This window comes from Trematomus bernacchii, unplaced genomic scaffold (genome assembly GCF_902827165.1).
Source record: "Trematomus bernacchii unplaced genomic scaffold, fTreBer1.1, whole genome shotgun sequence".
Classification (NCBI taxonomy): domain Eukaryota; kingdom Metazoa; phylum Chordata; class Actinopteri; order Perciformes; family Nototheniidae; genus Trematomus; species Trematomus bernacchii.
The window spans coordinates 12,506,070-12,527,277 of NW_022987698.1; the positions used below are offsets into that span (position 1 = coordinate 12,506,070).

The 21,208-nt window shown below is 40.6% G+C and overlaps 1 protein-coding gene across 2 annotated transcripts in view; it reads left to right on the forward strand.

The window, feature by feature from the left end:
• ephb2b (eph receptor B2b) overlaps nucleotides 1-16,838 on the forward strand; it is a 132,044-nt gene extending 115,206 nt beyond the window's left edge. The window contains exons 10-16 of one of the 2 annotated variants that reach the window (XM_034138924.1): nucleotides 943-1,065; nucleotides 1,598-1,845; nucleotides 6,544-6,759; nucleotides 7,045-7,194; nucleotides 8,973-9,166; nucleotides 10,018-10,173; nucleotides 12,145-16,838. In XM_034138924.1, coding sequence (XP_033994815.1) covers nucleotides 943-1,065; nucleotides 1,598-1,845; nucleotides 6,544-6,759; nucleotides 7,045-7,194; nucleotides 8,973-9,166; nucleotides 10,018-10,173; nucleotides 12,145-12,253 — 1,196 coding nt within the window. In that variant the 3' untranslated portion in view covers nucleotides 12,254-16,838. The remainder of the gene's footprint in view (nucleotides 1-942; nucleotides 1,066-1,597; nucleotides 1,846-6,543; nucleotides 6,760-7,044; nucleotides 7,195-8,972; nucleotides 9,167-10,017; nucleotides 10,174-12,144) is intronic. The other variant, XM_034138925.1, reaches the window with a different exon arrangement.
• Nucleotides 16,839-21,208: the final 4,370 nt, after the last annotated feature.

The window sequence follows — 21,208 nt, forward strand, 5'->3', positions numbered from 1 at the left end:
ATGACCCCATTTTAATTTGTTTATTTGATTGTGTAATTATCTCCCTGCTTCTTCCTGTTTATTCTAATTCCACTCTAAAGGTAACACAATATAATCCGATCACTCTGTGCCAAGAAGTCCAGTCTGTGCTTCAGAGAAATGTGGGCCAGTATGACATGGTATTTCACAGCTATTAACAGAAGCCAATGTGAGCCTCCTGTCCTCTCACCAGTCAACAGTTCATGCCCCTGTTTTTTGTGGTCTTTGCCATTAAAGGAGGGTGGTCTGTTGAACACTGCTTCAGCTTGGGAAGAGATTGTGAGGTTTTAGTGATGGGGGGTTTTTCCTAGTCAGATCCTCACCATCTGTTCATCTCTGCAGCACTTTTTTTCAGCTTAGTGTGCCAGGGTTTTAGGCGGTGTGCATGTTCTTCTAGCTCTCCACCAGCCAATGCATGAATTCAGCATCCATTCAAATAGCCTCAGGCCTGATGTGGAGGTGAGAGCCGAATAATCGGATTTAAAACTCAGGACACTTAAGTCCCTGCACACTTAAAGGCCACCTTAAGCCAATTTACCTGGCATCAGGGCTTAAGAGGGCCAATTTATTTCTTGGAGTGGAGCTGAGAGGTGCTGATATAGGGCCCCGGTTTGTCGCCTGAGTGTTAATGGCACTATGACTCACAGGAGATGATGATGCCTTATCACAGCAAAGAAGACGGGCAGTAACTTGTCCTTGCTGACTGAATCGCTATACAAAGTAGCCACGAGACACTAGTCTTAACCACCATTTGTAACTACACCACCTCCTCCATCTCTTAACCTTCATCACCCTAATGCCTTCCAGGAAATGTAATGAGTGAATGCAAGAGGAATTGTTAATGTGCCTGGATACATATGACTGTAAAAGTAGTCTAAGGATGACCAGAAACCAAATATTATAGAGGCTCTTTCTTTTTCCAAGTGACTCCAGGAATGAAGATATATATCGATCCGTTTACATATGAGGACCCCAACGAGGCCGTGAGGGAGTTTGCCAAGGAGATTGACATATCCTGTGTGAAGATTGAACAGGTCATCGGAGCAGGTAATGGAAAGATCTGACTGAAACGTGAATGGAATATCACACTTTCAATATTCAATATGTTGGAAAATGTATTGATTGCTGTTTTCTAACGTACACCCTTATTACACTCATTTACACCCACATTACTTAGTTATTACACCCATGATAAACCATTATTACACCCTTATATACCTATGTTACAGTGTTATTAGACCAAAATTAAACTCATGTAGCAGCAATATGACCATATTACACCCCTACTACACTGTCAACACACCCATATTACACATTTATACACCCATGTTAAATCCATGTTACACTATTATTACACCTATATAACACTGTTATTAGACCCATATTACACCCATGTAACACCATTAATACCCATAGTACACCGTAAAATACACATTTTACACATGAGCAACACCTATCAAATACATATATCCCATAGGAAACAGAAACCATTTCAGGGATAAAATAACTTGATTTCTAAATAAGATCGCCCTGAGTTTAATAGAACCATTGCTTTTTTTCTCATGCTATTTCTTCACAGGAGAGTTTGGAGAGGTTTGCAGCGGTAACTTGAAGCTCCCGGGTAAAAGAGAGATGTTTGTGGCCATAAAAACTCTGAAGACTGGCTACACTGAAAAGCAGAGGCGAGACTTCCTGAGCGAGGCCAGCATCATGGGCCAGTTCGACCATCCAAACATCATCCACCTGGAGGGCGTGGTCACCAAGAGCAGTCCTGTCATGATCATCACTGAGTTCATGGAGAACGGCTCTCTGGACTCCTTCCTCAGAGTAAGCAACGACTATTTTTGATTGTTTGTGTTGTCTTTGTGTACAAAGACAACAATTTGTGTACACGTACAATTGCTAATTCTTAAATGGCCTCTTAAGGATGTTTCCAAAAGCCCATGTTAAATTGGCCAACTTCACAGCAGACATCAATTGTTTACAGCATGGGATTTATGGCTAATTTTCCCTTTATGACAACCCTCAACCATTGAAATGATTTAAGGCAAGGCTGCCATTTCACCAGTTTTGAATTAGCCAAGAGTTGGGAGAAGTTTGCATTGCTAAGATTGTGATGGGTGGAGCAACCCACATTCAGCTTTACAACGGTTCTTCAGAAATCAATGGGTGATGTCAGCGAACTACATTCATGTTTTTACAGTGTCTGTCTCACCTAAGATACAATTTGTATTTAAAAAACGTTAGTAATTACAGGCCTGTGGTCTATACAATATAAATCAAAATGTGATTATGCCAGGAATAAACTTAAATTGATTCGTCTTATAGAAAATGTCTGATATTGTAAGTTAGTGAAGTTGCTTTTTCCTGCCAGGTCAGACAGGAAACAGAGCAATTCCAGTCACATTTATTAAAATATCACACTTGTATTTATTATATGTATATTTGACATCAATAATATTGGATCTATACTGATTTAATTTACAAGTGACATTTTAGATAACATTTGCCTATTTGGTAATAATGTATAAAGCTGACAATGTTTTTATATTAAACTGTTCCTAATGCTGCTACTATTGACAGCTTGGCACTGTAGCTGCGTAAGCTAACATTAGCATTAGCATCACTGACTGACAAGATGAGCTGCTTCGCTGCTTTGAATCCGAGAGGTCTCGATTCAGAGCTTTTATTTTGATATGCTTCTAAAATTGAAGTGCTTGAGTTTTTTTAAAACCCTGCTTGTCAGTGTCTGTTAACTTTGACAACTGCCAAGCTTCCTGTCAGAAATGTATAAGACAGCATGCAAAGTGCGTGTTGTGATGTTGTGTTGTTCCTCACAGCATTGACATTAATCAACAAACTGCTCACATTTAATTGCCATTATAGTCAGTGAAATGAATAATTTTCAATTCAAGCTACAATAAGACATTGTTTATAATGTTATACTTGAATGAAATGTACTCTTTCAATTGTGATTTTGATATAAAAAAAAGAGTAGTGCTTTCGTTTGACAGATATCTGATAAACAAGGATTCATCTTCATGATGCACAAACACTGACACACACACTCTTGTATGTACACACATATTTGTTTAGAATTTGACACGGTTTATACACTCATGCTCAGTAACACCACTTAAAATACCTGCTAACATTCACAAAATACGGTCAATCATAAGTTCCTCAGAGGTTTTGTCGGTTCCAATAATCTACACTATTTACTCTTACAGATTATCTGTTTATGGCTAGTATTGATGTTTTATATTCCATATTTTCTCTGACAATCAATACCATTATCCACATAATAACAGGGTCTTGAGAGTGCATGGCTTTTGATTCTGTGTTTGATGTTTACCTAGTTTTTTATGGAATCCATTGCACTCTTAGTCCTCTACTTACTATTCAGCACTGTATCTGGTTGCGTAAAAAATACTATCCACTTGTGTTTCCTTGACTTCCTGACAAGAATTATGCAGAGCTCACAGGCTCAAGGGATTTTTAATTTTCATAATCTAACCAGAGAAACATATTACACAGAACCGGCCATGCTCCCTCATTTACTACCTGCATGAATAATTTAAATACTTCGCAAGAGTTAAAATGAGATTTTCTAAAATGTGGTTTTTTTAAGCTTTCAAAAAGCTCCCTTCTCAATTTTGACAAAAGCAGAATAGGACCTCCCTCAGATATTTATAGAATTTTGTTTTATACTTTGAATGGCTTAATGGGAACTGTCAATTTAATGTAACACTGAGAGTATGCCAGTGTTTTGCCACAATGCCAGATTATAATTAATACGAGCCATTGCCTTTCCTGAAGTAAAACGTGTGGTACACCATATTCTTTAAGGAGCCCTATTATGCAAATGTTCATGTTCATATTTTTATTTTGTGCCTCTACTGTGACATGTCTCCATGCTTTAATGTTCAAAAAGCTCTTTATTTTTCTCATACTGCCTGTGCTGCAGCACCTCTTTTCACCCTCTGTCTGAAACCAGAGCCCAGTCTGCTCTGATTGGTTAGCTGGCTGGCTCTGTTGTGATTGGTCAACCACTTAGACATGTATAGCCAATCATATAAAATGTATTGAAGCGCTAGCCAATAGAAGTGCGAGTATTACGTAGTGATGTCATTATGTTGAGGAAGTAAACAAAGGAGTCAAATTGAATTGGTTCAGGCAGGGGGGGGAGGGAGTGTGTGGGAGAGACACTTTGGGATTTTAGCCTTTGCACACCATTTACATGCAGAAAAACCTGTATAACACACTACAGGAAAGGGAAAACCCAATAAAAGCATAATAGGGCCCCTGTAACTGCAGTACAAAAGCAATATGCCATCAATAGTTGTTCTACATATGTGTAGTGTATTGTGAATTAGGCAGGCAATTATTAAGAACCATTTCTTTCATGTAAATTAAAGAACTAAACAGCATTATGAAATTGACTGAAAACGATATCTTGTTGGGGAATGTTCTAGTGTTTAATACCCTCCCTGGAAGTGAGTTTAAGCTCTCTGCTGCAAGCCGACATCAAACAGTTCCTCAAGAAGAAGACTGCGAGCTCCTGTCAGCACGCTGGTGAGACTGAGGCTTTATTTGCATTCTGCCTCCCGACCTCGGAGGCACAAAGCATCAGCTCTTTTTGGAATTTGATCTTGCGGTGAAGGGTGTTTGTGTACATGTAGATGTTTGCTAAACATATTTGACAGCACATTGTATTGAAAACAACAGGGAACTTCTGTGTCTCCTGACAGTGACAGTTCATGACAACAATTGCTGACAGTGTCAAAGCCTCTGAACACGGTTTCTTGTCTCCTTTGAGGTGACTGGTGTAAAATGGTCACTGAAGTCTGTGCTGAGCTGCCTGCTGAAGGATTGTCACCTCCTGCAGAAAGAAACCTGCAGGGTAGAGAGACAAAGATAATAGATCAGACACACAGTTAAAATTCTTCCACTTAACTTGACCTCATAGACTGGAGGAATCCTGCCAATTAAAGTTTATGCAAACACAGCACACAGATTTAGTTGCAATGTGTATTTGTGAGAAAGGACCATGAATAATGCATTTTGCTTAATTGCTATGGTGCACGAGGAAGAGCAGCTTGACGTGAGGAGAGGCATCCGCCAGGCTAATGAGCAGCACTGTTTGAATGAGAAATAGGCTAGTGGAGCGGTCATGCAGCAGTTAACATGGCGGCGCCCGGGGCACTGCTCTCCCTGCCCTTCCAACTCCCTCTCTTGGCCTTTCCGTCAGTTCACGCCCTCCTCCGACTCCCAGGCTCCATTCTCTGGAATCCCCTGTTTTCCGGGCATCGTGGTGGGTGGTGGGGCGAGTGCAGGTGTGCACAGTTGGAGGCACAGCTGCACCAGAGCTCCAGACGCTCCCCATGCATGGGGTAAAGCCCCTCACCAAACCGAGGAGGGGAACAGCTGTAGACAGCCAGCCAGACCCCGGCTTAGCCCTGCAGAGGCCAGCCCAGACCTGGCCCTCAGTGTCCTGCAGGGCCTCTTCGCAGAAACTAATACCATAAGTAACTTTTCTACATTAGCCACATCTGTGTTGGGTTACAAGGAGACATGTCACAATAAAATGATTATAATTTCTCTAAAATTTGTGAATTGGGAATCAATTTTGCACATTATTTTTTAATAAGGGTGCATAAATTAGTTCTTAAAGTAAAATTCAGTGAAACAAACACAAATATGTCCCTTTGTTTTACATAGCTTTTTGGGGTTTTCCCTTTCCTCTAGTATGTTGTATAGGTTTGTGTGCATGTAAATCATAAATAGAGTTTTTCTCTCACCCACTTCCCCCTGCCTGAAACACTTAGATTAAACTATTTAGTTTACTTCCATATCAAAGTGACATCACTATGCGCTCCAGCACATAGTATGTGATTTTCTAAGAGGCGGGTCATCTCTAAGCGGTCGACCAATCACAACAGAGCTGGTCAGCTAACCAATCAGAGCAGACAGGGCTCTGGTTTCAGACAGAGGGTGAAAAGAGGTGCTGCAGCACAGGCACTATGAGATAAATAAAGACCTTTTTGAACATTAAAGCATGGAGATATGTCACAGTAGAGACACCAAATACAAACCTGGAAATTAGCATATGTCCTCTTGAGATGATTGCATTATTCAACATTTCATTTGACTTAGGCAACTTACAGTAAGTGCAGACAAAACAGATGGGTTTTCAGTCTGTGACGAAAGATTTGTAGACTTTCTGCTGTCCTAATATCAAATGGGAGCTCTTTCCACCATCAATTTGTAATGGCATAATCTTTTGTTTGCACACAAATGAGACAACTCAGATATACCGTATATACAGATAATGGACAAAGCCTGTCTGTGTTGCACTCAGTCCTCTGGCACCAACACTAATGCAGCACACCAACAAGTCCTCTATGTTTTTGTGTCTTTAGATGAAATAACAACATTTAGTTGTTTGTACATGTTCTCAGGCGACCCAGAATATATAGTATTGTTTTTAAAGGTATTGTAACAGAAATGGTCTTCTTTTTTCAGCAAAACGATGGGCAGTTCACTGTGATCCAGCTCGTTGGTATGCTGCGTGGCATCGCCTCAGGCATGAAGTACCTGGCCGACATGAACTACGTGCACCGCGACCTCGCTGCCCGGAACATCCTGGTCAACAGCAACCTGGTGTGCAAGGTGTCGGACTTCGGTCTCTCACGCTTCCTGGAGGACGATAATTCCGACCCCACCTACACTAGTGCTCTGGTAAGAAGTGAAGTAATATGAACATTCCTAATGAGAATATCATTCATCAGGTACATGATAGTGCCATTCCTAACATCATGTCCTCACCTGTTCTTCCAGTATTTTATGTACCATGCTTTACTCCCAGGGGTTTTGTTATACCAACCTCCCAGTTAGGGTTACAGTCAGCATTGTTCAAGTGAACCGGTGTCTCTCTCCGAGGCCAGGACACTGTGACGGTCGGGTTTCGGTCTCGCTTTTCTCTCTCGCTTCCCCTCGCTGAGGTTGTGCTCTTTGTGTTCGCAGGGAGGGAAGATTCCTATCCGATGGACGGCACCCGAAGCTATCCAGTACAGGAAGTTCACCAATGCTAGTGATGTGTGGAGCTACGGGATCGTCATGTGGGAAGTCATGTCCTACGGAGAGAGGCCTTACTGGGACATGACCAATCAAGATGTATGTATTTTTCTTAAATTGCTGTTGATTCTTGAGTCAAATCCCCCCTTAAACATTTTTTAAAACAAAGCCTCACTAGTCACTCCACACATATATCATCTTCTTCCTGACTTTCATTACAGCCCCAGACTCCTCAGGGATACATTTTGTCATTGTATCGTCTTTCCCACAGCTAAAACAGCAGCTTTCACTCATGGGTTTTATATGAAAATCCCCCCACACTCACCACAGAGACATAATCAGATCATTTGAAATGCAAGGCAGCGCTCAATGGACAATTTCTGCTCTTGACTGGAGCCTCCATTTTCCTATCTCCCTCTGGGTAGTGGAGGGGGAAGCAAATTATGGCGCGGGAGATAATGAAAATAGTTTCAAATTGAAAGTGAGAACACAAATGTGCTAAGAGGGACTGAGGACCTCGACGGTTATCTTATTAGCAGCTCCAGATAGTGTTTCTGCTCCATCGGGGTCCCCGTTTGGAGGTCTCATGAATGAGATTAATCTGAGGCTGAATGGAGCTCCTTTAATGGATCTGGTAATGAGCAGGGGATCGTGCGTCCTCGGCGCAAATGTCCTCTGGGTTATTTCACTCTGTTAACAGAGCAGCACCTCTGCACGCCCCTGGACCGCCAACATCACCGGCCCCCGCCAGACAAGTCCTTAATGTAGGCTTTGCAGAGAGAGTGAGCACTAAATACTTTGTAAAGGCCACAGATGAGGTCACAGCTGGCAGAAATGTGTAGTAGTTGGAATAAGGTTTATGTTCCTAATGACCCGACTGGTGTTTAACAAGTCTTCACATTGAGAACTAATGCGGTGATTTGTGCACAAATATATATCTTTCTATGTGTTAAAGTAATAGCTAACAGTTTGGACTGTTAGGCAGTGAGACAAAGTAATGACTACAGCAGTTGTTTTCACCACATGGTGAAAGGCACAGATTACATTATTATATGTTCACAGAAGAAAGGGCATCAGTGCATGTATTTACTCCTGATTAGCCTGTTGTTAACTTTACATAAAGAGGCCCTATTATGCTTTTTGGAGTTGTCCCTTTCCTGTAGTGTGTTATAGAGGTTTTTGTGCATTTAAATGGTCTGCAAAGGGTCAAATCCCAACGTTTCCTCCAGAGGGAGTTTCATCTTTAAATTTGGGGTACTGTAAACACATACGTAGTTTGAGGAACTTATTTACTGTACTTTTGTATTGTATGCTACTTAATAGCTTACTATACTATACTTACCACAGATACTCTTTTTAATGCTTAAAAAGTATCAACTTAAGGCCCTATGTTAAGTACAGTTCTAATTGAATCAAATAGTCATATTTAATATTCCACAGAAAAAGTAAAGCTAAGAGAAAAGTCTGATCATTTCAGAACCTTTTTTTCTAAATACCATGACACCTCAAGTTATCTTCTTACCATTTTGGAGCAAATAACAGTAACTGTTTATAATGCAGTTAAAACTGGCTCCACCTTAACCAGCTACAACAACAACATTTTATTTACCCATTGATTCATACCTATAAACCATCAAGTAATTTATTATTAATTACACATTCATTCAAAGGGCATTGTTTTCATCATTAAGTACTTTTGATACCAATATGAATGCAGGACATTTACTTGTAATGCAGAACTGTATTAGAACTCATACTGTAGAAAAGAACACGAGTACTTCTTCCACTACTGGACAGAAACAGTACAGTTTCCTCTCCATCAATCTCCTCTGTAGAGCCTCATAGCAACCCTTAGAGATCTCTGTCTCCCCCTGCAGGTCATCAACGCCATAGAGCAGGACTACCGGCTGCCCCCCCCCATGGACTGCCCCAGCGCGCTGCACCAGCTCATGTTGGACTGCTGGCAGAAGGACCGTAACAACCGGCCCAAGTTCAGTCAGATCGTCAACAACCTGGACAAGATGATCCGCAATCCCAACACGCTGAAGGCCATGACCCCGTTATCTTCAGGGTGAGAAGACCACATTTGTTTTATTCGTGTTTGCACTATCTCCCAGTATTACTCATAGTCAAAACACATGGTGGGGATGAGTGTTAAACGTATGCTCTTCTCCTTTTCCCCGGCTCTGTCTTCACTCTCCGTGCGGGGTCTGCATGTGTGTTTTATCTCGTCTCTGCGGGAATCCCACTAGACGGGGTCTCTGGTTTTAGCATTATTTCCCATTAATGTGGATAACATCTTGAGGAATATAATGCATGTGATCTTCTTTTAATGTAAAGGCTTTCCAAACAGGAAATTCATGCTCCTGCTGAAGTGCCATCCGTGGCACAGTTGACTTATTTTCCGAAACACAGTGGCTCTTGTTTCTCCTGGCGCCGAGCGGTTATGTAAATTAAAGCTTTCGGTTTGATAGATCAAATCCTCCCCACGAACGCTTCAGGCGAAACCTGAATTGAAGCAGTCGTGCAATTTTCAAAACAAAACATTTTGTAACGTTTCTGCTCTGGGTGTTAGTTTCCTTTGAGGGTTTTCTGATTTCCATTATCCCTGTCTGTACTTTCATTTGTGGTGGCGTGCAGCACCGAGGGCCAGATTTATCCGCAGACACTGAGGGGATATATTGGCTCCTCGAAGCCTATCACTTCATTTGGAAAATAGGCTTTATGAGGAATCAGTTTGGAAAATATTGGTTCATGGATAAGGCCACTGGGAATTTCTTGAGTTCTGTCTAGTCTTTTGAACATCTAATCTAATAATTCACGTTTGAATCACAGGCAGGTGGTCTCGGGTGTCTATGACTTTGGACCTGCCATTTTGTATTACTATTAATCTTAACGGCTCCTGCATGTGTCCCCCCTCAGTGTTCATCTCCCCCTCTTGGACCGCAGCATCCCCGACTTCTCCAGCTTCAGCACCGTGGACGAGTGGCTGGATGCCATTAAGATGGGCCAGTACAAAGACAATTTCGCCGGCGCTGACTTTTCTACGTTTGATGTGGTGTCCCAGATGACCATGGAGTAAGTGCTGACAATTCCTGCAGTTCTGGGTCTGATAAGCAGAAGGAAAGAGGCCAGTTTACTGAATCTCGTATACCCCCAATAGTTTAATTGCCACCAGACTCTTCCTCTGGCCCGTTATAAAACACGCTAGCTACTCTGTATGTAATTAGCAGATCGTAATTCTGCAGTTGCAAGGCTGAACAGTGGGTACAATAGCTTGAAGGCATAACAGTGCCCTTTATTCTCTGCCATGTGTTTAGCAGGCCTCTCTTTGACCTTAGTTTCACAATTAAGAGGAACCATGATAATGTGGGGTTAGTTAGCGAAAAATATTTGGAGTAAAACACATAAGCAGGGTTGGGAGGGTTACTATAAAAATGTATTCCGTTACAATGACCAGTTACCTGTAAAAAATAAGCAATCAGTAACCTAATCTGAATATCAAAATGTAGAAGTAATGTAACCTGATTAATTTCCGTTACCTCAAAATTAAATGCAATCCAAGATAAAGAAAATATAATAAGATGTTTTCCTTAAGTGTTTTATATAGGACAACAGAAGTCTGTCTAAAATCTGAGCTAACAGAAAATGCAGCTTACGCACTATTTGATAAACATACAGTATAGGTTCACTAACTGAATTAAAAAAAGAATATCCATAGAAAGTTAAAACATTAAAGCAAATTCAGGCAGTAAGTGTATGGATTCACACTTAAAGTATTAGACAACAGAACACGACAGTACTTTTTTACTAACATTATAATCCTGCGTGTAATCCCTAGTAAAAAGAGTGTATGTAATTTTAAGGGAATACAGTTACCTTTTTATCGGTTTATTGATTACGTAATCCTGTTACATGTATTTTGTACTCCCCAAGCCTGCAAACAAGACCTTATTATGTGAGAAGGCCACCTGCAGAGAGCCTGATCAAAATAATTTCCTGTCTGTAATAACAGTATCACGAGGCAGAGATTAAACCACACACATGTTAAGCTTCAACTCTTTGAACTAAACAGATTGTAATGTCTAATCCAATGAATTTGATTTCTGTGGATATTCAGAGTAAGAGGAATTTCATTGTTTAATGGATAAGAAACTATTGGCACATTATTTTTGTCTCCAGTTTATGCCCTTTCCTTGATATAATTCAACATGTTCTTCAACATGTTCTTCTTACTTATTTTGTGCATGTAAATGGTCTGCAAAGGCTAAAATTCCCTCCAGTGGGGGTTTCTCTCCCACACACTCTCCCCCCCCCCCCCCCCTGCTTGACATGCTTCAATTGGACTACTTTGTTAATTGCCATTAAATAAGGACATCACTATGTAACACTCACGCTTTTATCAACTAGCGCTCAAATACATTTTACATGATTGGCTAAGGGGCGGGACATCTCTGAGCAGTTGACCAATCACAGCAGAGCCGGCCAGCTAACTAATCAGAGCAGACTGGGCTCTAGTTTCAGACAGAGGGTGAAAAGAGGTGCTGCAGCACAGGCAGTATGAGAAAAAGAAAGACCTTTTTAAACATTAAAGCACAGTAGAGGCACAAAACACAATTTGATTCTGAAAATGAGCATAAATTGTCCTCTTTAAATATCATAACCTCTAGGGTGAACATTATGTCTGCATTGAGTCAATGATATGTTGTGATCTTGTGATTCTCAGCATTTGTTTTGGTGGTATGAGATCACCCGGGTGTACCGCATGCAGACAATTACACTGAACTGGAATCCAAACATTTTTCTACGATTATATAAGCTCTCCGCCCTCGAAGATCGATGTACATGCAGCTGTTTCATGCCTCTTACTTTACTGTCATCTTAGTTTTCATATGTTTTTTCACCAGCTGTTCCCCGCTGGCCTTTGTGTCATCCATCCGTATGTCGTATTGTTAGATGATGTTGTCGATTCGAAGCTATATGCTAAGCAGATCTGCCTGACTGTTTATAGTCTGTGGTCACATAATCCTGACATCTGTCTCCTTGCAGGGACATCCTGGGAGTCGGGGTGACGTTAGCGGGCCATCAAAAGAAGATCCTCAACAGCGTCCAGATGATGCGGGCACAGATGAACCAGATCCAGTCGGTGGAGGTTTGACCCTCCCGAGCGGAGCAGAGCGGGGAGAACAAAAGGCGGTTGGGATGCAGGGCTCTGGGTGTGGAGGATGGAGTGGATGGTTTTTTCGCGTTACAGTGTGTCTGGACTTCTCACCAGGCTACCATTCATCCCCCCCCCCCGCACTCTTCCCCTCTCCACTTCCCTCTCCTCCTCTTATCCCCTCACCCTGACTCTCCCTCCATCCTGGGATCAGCTGTTGAAACAAAAGTCCCAGTGATGAGTCACCAGAGGGGAGCCAACCCCATCTCTGGAGCCAGAAACATGGGAGGTTAGACGTGACCAGCAACAACAAAAAATTCAATCAATCTTCCACCAATTTTCATTTGATGTTTTTTTTTCTTTTGGTTTTGTTTGTTCTGATGATTTTGTAAAGAATTTTTTAAAGGAAAAAAAAGAAAAAAACTGAGAAAAGGCAAGGAGTTTATCTAAATTTATAGATGATATAAGCTTGTACACTAGACGGACGGAGTAGGAAAGCTACCCTTTAAAAGGGCGAGAAAACAAGGAAGAGTTGAGGAGACGAGGCCATCCTCTGCAAGGTGTGGATATTGTCTTTTTTGCATCTTTTTAATTTTGGGACATCATGAGGACATCAGAGTTTTCTGTGGGCTTCAGAAAGGAAGAGGAGACTGAAGAGCCCAACGTGCACTCCCAACTGTTTCCCCAGGAGAGAACATGCATTTTTAAAAACCATCAAATGGACAACATTTGGCAAAGACTGATGTCAAAAACACATTCATTCAGACTGACAATTCACAGTGAAAAAGAAAAAAAAGTTTCTCATTGCAAGTATTTTCTATATTGTGTGAAATTTTGTGATGAAGAACTCCGTCTCACCATGCTTCCTCTCACTATAGACAAAAGTGTTTTTCTTTCTTTCACGGTGAACTATTCACAGCCTGCCAAATAGAACTCTTCCCTTTTTTTGCACCCTGTACGATGATCCTGTATTGTACATATCAGATGCACTTGACCTGCCATAACACGGAGACTCAGAAACAGTAATCAGCAGAAGAACTGATCGAGAGGCGGATTTAAGTTGTTGTCACCATCCTTTTCTTTCCTTATTTTGTGAAAAAAAATAGCTTGTGGAGAGAAAACAAAACAGCACGTCCTACGCAGAATCACACAAAATAAAACAGGTTCTACTGTTTACATCAGAGGCCACATACAATACAGTATGTGCTGTTATAGCATCCTCCTTCATCCCCAGTGCCGTCTGTGCATCCGTGCACACCACGCACACACACACCACGTGCACAACGAAGCAGAGGCTCCCCAAGCAGCAGGACTCGTGTTTGATAGCATGCTGAGTGGTTAATTTCACAGTGCTTTGATTTGCTGCAATTACTAAAAACTCTGTTTGGTAAGAGCTTGGGTTTGACACACTTTACAGAGTATAACGTGGCTACATTATTTTCAGTGTTTCTTCTTCTTCCAGTTTTCCTTTTTTGAAAGACATTTTTAAAGTATTAAAGTTTTGATACCGCACACGGTTATTTTACACTCACACATAGTCATGGATAGATTTTAAAATCAGGCGTTTGTTGAATTAAATGCAACGTGTTATATTTTTGCAATTTCTGTATGGATATTATTGAATTATTATTACTTTTTTTTTCTGCACTGAGTCTATTGTTTGACTCCAACAAACACTCTGGATCTTCCATCGATGCTTTTAGACTTTTCCATTTTGAAACATGTTGGTGCACAAATCCATGTAGATAAACAGCCCTGTGAATGGTATTGATTTGATTTTAAAGACAGTATATGCATTTATTGTTGGGCCTCCTGTGAGCTGTCAATCATCGTCTGCGTTGTCCGGGTGACCAGGGTTATGCGAGAGATGAGAGTCCGTAGCAATGCGAGGATTCCCCGGGGAGGTGAATCAGACAGGGTTTATGTACACAGCCAGTAAATGATATCAGAGATCCAACGGGGACCTGACAGCCAGACACGGACCTCCAGCTGTGAGCCATCGGTCAGATGTGTCCGGCCACAGCGGGGAGGCCGCACCCCGATCACAGCCGCTCTGTCCAGGCACCGATTCTCCCGCCTCTCCCCCCTTGATCACATGCAGGCCTGCCGGGGCCACCTGTCTGCCACTCCCACTGATCTCCAACCAGCAGTTGTCTGGTTTCGTCTCTGCGACTTTATAAGCATCAACAGGCGAACAGCGGAGACACTCATCAGTGGGGCAGTTGTGTCTTGTCCTGTCCTGATGCTGCATGACAAAGAAAGGCTTGACAATGCTTCCACACTGAGAAAACTATAACGTTTCAGCTAGCTTATACAGTTGTGTGAAATATGTTGACATAATACATTTAATTAAAGTCAACGTCTCAGTTTTTTTCATTGCATGTTTGCTCAAACCAAATCCTCACACTTGAGTTGTTGTGGCGACTTTAACACCAAAGCTCTGATAAAGAAACCTCAGTCACTGCTATCCTGTCATCTTACACTGAAAAAACTGAATTGTTGATATGTCAACACATTTCACACAACTGTATTAGGTTAGTTGAAAGCAACAATATTACGTTTTCATAGGTTCAACTTGATAGTGTTGCCTTCAACTAACCTCATACAGTCCTGTGAAAGCCCCTCCATGTTCTTTTTTTCATCTGCAGTGCGCCACATCATAACAGATATTTCCCTGGAAGCTTGTATAACATATGAAAATGGTAGGAAGACAATCATAAGCTGTTAGTCATAGCTGAGAGGCGAGTGAGAAGTGCCGCTGTGACCTAAATGCCACTGATGCCAGCATGCCGTTTGATTTGTATTTAACCGAGCTTTTTGACCGTCTTGCTTTTCCATTTCCCAGTACTTAACAGCTCATCAGATTGTGAGGCTGAGGCTGCACGTCCTCTCATGGTATGGCAAATATTCAACCGTCAGGAAAAACGTTTAATGTTGTCCAAGGAATTAATCTAGACTACAGTATACACAAGGCTGGTGAGTTTCTGCTCCAACCCCATTAATGCTTGTTCAGATGCTTGTCCGTGGACGCTGCCAAGACTTTGAGTTATTAATCAAGCAATTATCCTTGAACTCTGTTTCAAGGAACTACCTTAAACTGGATGGGCAGGCGTGTTTATGACTAGACATAAAATAGTGCTAAAGTGCACACTGTCAGTATTTTCTTGGGGATACTTTTCCTTCTGAAGGGTTAGTTTGTTGTTTTCCATTTTTATCTGAAGGAGTTTTAGGAGAGCCTTTTGATTGAATGTTGAGTGTTTGAGAGCACCGCATTAAGTATTTATGTATCTTCTGATTTCGATGGCACAAAAGAGACGCATTGTTGCAATTTGGAGCTGAGCAATGAAAGAGGGAACGAGAAATTGACCCACTTATGTCGAGTGTTTAAAGTGGTTCTGACTGTTTTTCCCACCGCAGACTGGCTGCTTTCTTTACACCAAAGCACAAGCTGTGAAAAAAGGCTGTCCGAGACTATTACAAAATGTATAGAACTGGGTTACTAATTAATCTGGTAGTTTCATGGAGGTCATATTTCAACATTTGATTCGATAGGGTGTTTCATCACCTCCTGAAATTAAATTGAATATTACATTGTGTATTACTGCAAGTAGCACATTTAAATCCACTGTAAGCCAATTCAACATTTGAAAGGAATTTTGGCCCTTTTTAAATCACTCTAAGTATTATCTCCTCAGATTAAGTTTTACTGTTGGTTTCAAAGCACCAGAACCTGACACCTACACATGCTTTTAAAAACTTTAAACAGTTTTCCTCTGGTAATTGAAGCAGAGTCAGAGTGGTTGTGACGCTCATAATGGTTTCACACAATGTTTGCCTACTGCAACTTTCAGCAAAACTCTCCTTTTACATCTGTGCAGCAAAGTAAAAAAAAAAAAACACTCAGTCCTGCCCTCACCGTGTGCCAATTTTTGAAGGACGGAGGAAAAAGCGTTAAGTCTCAGTGTTCCTGTTACATGATAGTGTGCATAAACACGAGCTGTGCCAGGTTGTACCCGCTGGGCTGCGTTTGAACGGCGCCCAAACTACAGCATGGTCAGAGCGCCGGGTCTGCCTCCTGTTGAGGAGGAGGACAGAAAATGGCTCCCGTTCAATGGACGCAGCACGAAGCACGAGAGCGCCCTCTACTGCTGCGGTGGTCAAATGTAGCGTGTTGGACTGACTTCTCCAGATGCAAAGCTCCAGTGTTCAGGACGAACGCCGGCTGCTGTATCTTCCCTTGTTGGACAAACTTTCGTACCACTATACCACCCGTGTTCCCCTTTCATGACCCTGTATTCCCCCTCTGTCCCCCCCCACCCCCTGAGCACCCCCATCCCACTACCACTCTGGCTGTTGTTGGCGTGTACGGGCAGGGGGTCTCAACGTGTTCCCGGGTCCTCTCAAGCCCACATTGTAGACCAGTGCCGGTTCAGACCACTGTGACTCGTGTGGGAGATCCTGTATTTCTGTATAAATGTATATTGACTGTAACCCTGTGAATGATGTAACAATTTCATTATTTGTAATATTGTCATTGGTTTATTTTCTAAAAATGGAAAGCCCAACTTGACTCTCCTCAATAAAAAATAAGATCTGTTATAAAATAGTGACAAGTTATTTGTTTTAAAAATGTGTTCTTTTTAAAGCCAAAATGTATTTATTCATGTTTTTTTTGTTTTTACGGGGCCAATTTGGACTTTATGTTACCCTCATAGTGTGTTATAGTATCATACAAATTAGCAAAATGGAGCTACATCTAACTAAACAAATAGCTGGTGATTTAAGTTTATTCCTTTTATTTGATTTAATTACCGGAAAATGTAATCCTACTAATAATGATTGGATTATTTTTCAATTTTAGTCGTTCAGTTAAAGTCAATGAAAATGATGTCAGGCCAAATGCAGTAATTACATATTAAAACGTGTTTGTCAATACTATATGGTTTAATACAGTAATATTAATCATACCACAAAATAGAAATGTTGACTTTAAATACATTTATTTTGTCAACAGGTTCCCAATAATTGCATTCAGTTAGTTAAAGGCACAAATATTGAGTTAATGTAAGTTAATGAAGTTGTATAAAATATGTTAACTTGACAAAGACATACATTTTAAGTAAACTGAAAATAAAAACATTTATATTTCTTAAAGGTGGGGTATGTAATTGATTTCAGAAACACTTTTTGTTATATTCCATGCATGCTCTTAACATCCCGATAGCAATGAATATATTAAATGCTTTGACAATAAATACATAAAAAATGTCATCTGTGGAAGCAGAAGTACTGTAAAAAGCACGACCAATCATTTTAGCCGGCCCCGGCTAAAATAACTGGATGGCCTACCTGCCTGTCAGCCTTCCATCTGTGCACAAACTTATCTCGTGCCCTCATTGGTCATGTGCGCGTTCGTGTGTGTGTTGGAGGAGGGGCTCTGTAAGGAAGTGGCAGATTTTTTCCTGTTGTGTATTTTCAAATTCTAAGTTTGTTTTAAGTGTACAACACATCTCATTCACTTGTATGGAGAGAAAAGGGCTTTGCGTAACTTACATGAACTAAAAGCCGTCAATATATGTTAAGTAATATCAGTACTTAAAAAGGACAAGATAGCTAAAATAACACAATCATTTTGTTAGGTAATGCATTTTTCTTATTTTCTTAAATAATGCAAATGACCCTGATCAACCCTTAAAGGCTTAAAATAAAAATGTATTTTACAGGGTTTGAGAGGAAGAATATGGTGCAAATCAATCCAAATTCACCTGCTTCAGGACAATTTATTTTCTCACGTTAAATCAACCTGTTTTTTATTTGTGCAAACCTTCAATCTGCATTAATTGCTCTTTAAACTGAATTAATTAACTATCCAGCTCTTTTTCATTGTTTTCAGCATAACAGCTGCAGGCCGGGGGTGTGGGCTGTCTGCAGTCTATGTTATGTTGTTTTTGTCTTTATGTGGACATTTGTTCTCAGCTCGCAATACATTTTCCAAAAATGACTTCAAACTAGCCAACTTCCTGTAAATGAACTCAAATTAAAGCATACTCTCTACATTTTGCAGCAAAACAACCAAGGATTTGAATGAATGCTACTAGCAATTTAGCTAAACATCTGAGTTACCCCTTGTGTGGATAAGTTATTGAATAGTATAAATACATCATACATACACAAAAATCAACAAAAGCCTTGTAGCGTACATTGCACATCATTTTGGAATTACCAAAGCACAGGGCAGATATTTGAAGGATTTGCATTAATGCTAGGCCTACTAGCAATTTAGCTTAAAATGAGTTAACACTTGTGTGGATAAGTTATTGAATAGTATAAATAAATGTCTCAAAATCCACAAATCGTCTTAGCGTACATTGCACATCATATTGGAATTACCAAAGCACTGCAGATATTTTTCAGATCAAACTGAAGCCTCTGAGCGGCATCCCTCCTCTCAGTGTATCCCCAGAGCCAGTCTACTGCACATTGTTCTGTGGTTTTATGTCAGAAGTGATTTGAGCAACAGTGCCACCGTCTCTCCACAGCTCAGTTTCTTGAGTGGAGGTCAGACTCCCTTCACCTTGCTCTGGGATTTTGAAACCTCATTAGCGGCCGACGCGTGAAAGGCTGGAGACCCCGGCCTGACCCGGCGGAGAATGGCGCGTGTGTTAAAAGGTTTACCCCATGAGGCAGGAGAGGAGGGGGTTCAGTAGTTCAGTGGAGGTGGGAGAGGGGGGGGAGGACCCCTGCTGGCACGCCAAACCCTTTCTACTTCCAGTCCCGACCACCCGTAAGTCCCCCCACCCTCTTACACCTTGACGACTCGGGGCCCTTGCACGGCTGAGCATGGGAACCAGCAGGGAGAGGCCTGTCATCTGAGCTCTCAGGGTCATAATGTACAACTGGGGGAGGAAGAGAGAGTGTGGGGGAGATTACAGAGTGCTATGTGACTGATTAAATGTCAAACAGTGGCAATATTTGCAGGAAGGGCCCAGCACTAACTGTTGCTGGTCTGATGAGAGGTGTGTTTGAGCTGCAGGCAGGTAAAGACTCTTTCTGATGGGAGTAATGGTCGAGTAGAGGGTTGTGTGCTTTGCATACGGCCCATGATTCATAGCTACGGCCCTGTGTGTATCTCATTCTGTGGTGGAAAGTAACTGAGTACATTTACTCACATAATGTACATCAGAATTATTCAATTTTATGCTACTTTATACTTCCACTCCATTACATTTTGAATGCAAACATTGTGCGTTTTACTCGTCTACATTCATTTGTCAAGATTAGTTACTAGTTACTTTTCCAGTTTAATATTATATAAAAATCAACTTATAAATACTGTACATTATGATGTATTATTTTGAATTACAATACATGGCAGTATAACAAAGTTATAAAAGGTATCTCCACCTTTGCCAGCAGATTAGAATGGTGAACACAGCAATAGATCAATAACTGTAACCCTGTGGTATAATATAGATCATACAAAATATGGTCATTTTAGATAAAAAATACTTTTAGATGTGGTGCTACTTTATTATTTTACTCCATTCAGAGGAAAATACTATACTTTTTACTCTACTTCATTTATATACGTTTAGATAAGAAAAAAAGACACAATAAGCTGATCTGGTATAATGCAGTACTGTGCTCCTCACTTACACAGTATTTCAAGTATGTTCTACAATACTAAAATGCTCTTTATGTTGGATACTTGAAGTACAGATAACACCTCTGTACATTGTGCAGGATTAGTACTTTCACTTGTTGTACTTTTTGTACATTTTGTTGCTAATGCTTTTGTACTTTTACTGAAGTAACATTTTCAATGCAGGACTTTTACTTGTAAATGAGTATTTCAACACTGCTGTATTATATATTTTTACTTCAGTATAAGACGCGAGTACTTCTTCCACCACTTCTTCCCTCTTTTGAGCCTGAAGAAATACAGAATACATGGGAAACGAGCTGTGATTAACCTCTCTGGTATGAAGATGATTTCCTTATTGGCAAATGATTGTGGCTCATGGCAGGGGACGGGTTAAACCATGTGCCACCTTTTATTTATTTCCTGTGATTCAATTAAGGTTAAACCAGATTTTAAGAGTTATCGAAGCTTACTGTATGCTGATGCTCATCTGGCAAAAACATGACTCATATGTATGTATGAGTGTATGTTCTGTCATGCACACATGTATTGGAATGTTACACAACCACACACACCAACACACACACACATTCAGGATAAACAGCAGGCGGTTTTATTTATGGTTGAATAAAAGTGCAGCTGTTGTTACCTTTTAAAAATGTCATCGTCATGCATTTTCTTTTAAGTCTGCACCTAAAACACGTGAAAAGTGTTTTTTCATTTGAATGTTTTGTATTTGTATTTTTAGTGCGCATCTATATTTTGTAGATTTCCTTTGATATTTATATAATAAAGACTCTTAAACATATCTGCTCCATCACCTATGAAGATCATAGTTTAAAGCAAATTAAAAATAAAAAGCACCAAACGGTGTGATGGAGTGACTTTTTGGAAATGCTTTAACAACACCGTTAAAACATCGTTTGAAGTTAAATGGCAGTAATTGTGGTAAACCAATTATTCATTTACCATCCGTTTAACCATTCCTTTAAAGCAGCTGCGGAGCATCTGGACCCAAACAAACCCACAATCAGTAATTCAGTAACACATGAGAGTTATGGGTCTTTCACTTTCTAATAAACCGTCCAGTCAGCACTTGGAAATGTTAATAAGATGTTAATAAATGGATTTTAGTCCAGATGGCCTGCAGCCCTTCTCCAGTGGTTAGGTGGTCCAATTCTCAGTTAGGCAGGAATTTGAAAAAAGCAGCTTAAAAGATGCAAAATAATTTAATCTGTCGGAGGAAATACAACAACCAACATTATATGTTCATTTATAAAAAGGTTTTCGATACAAAAGCCTTATTAGTGATT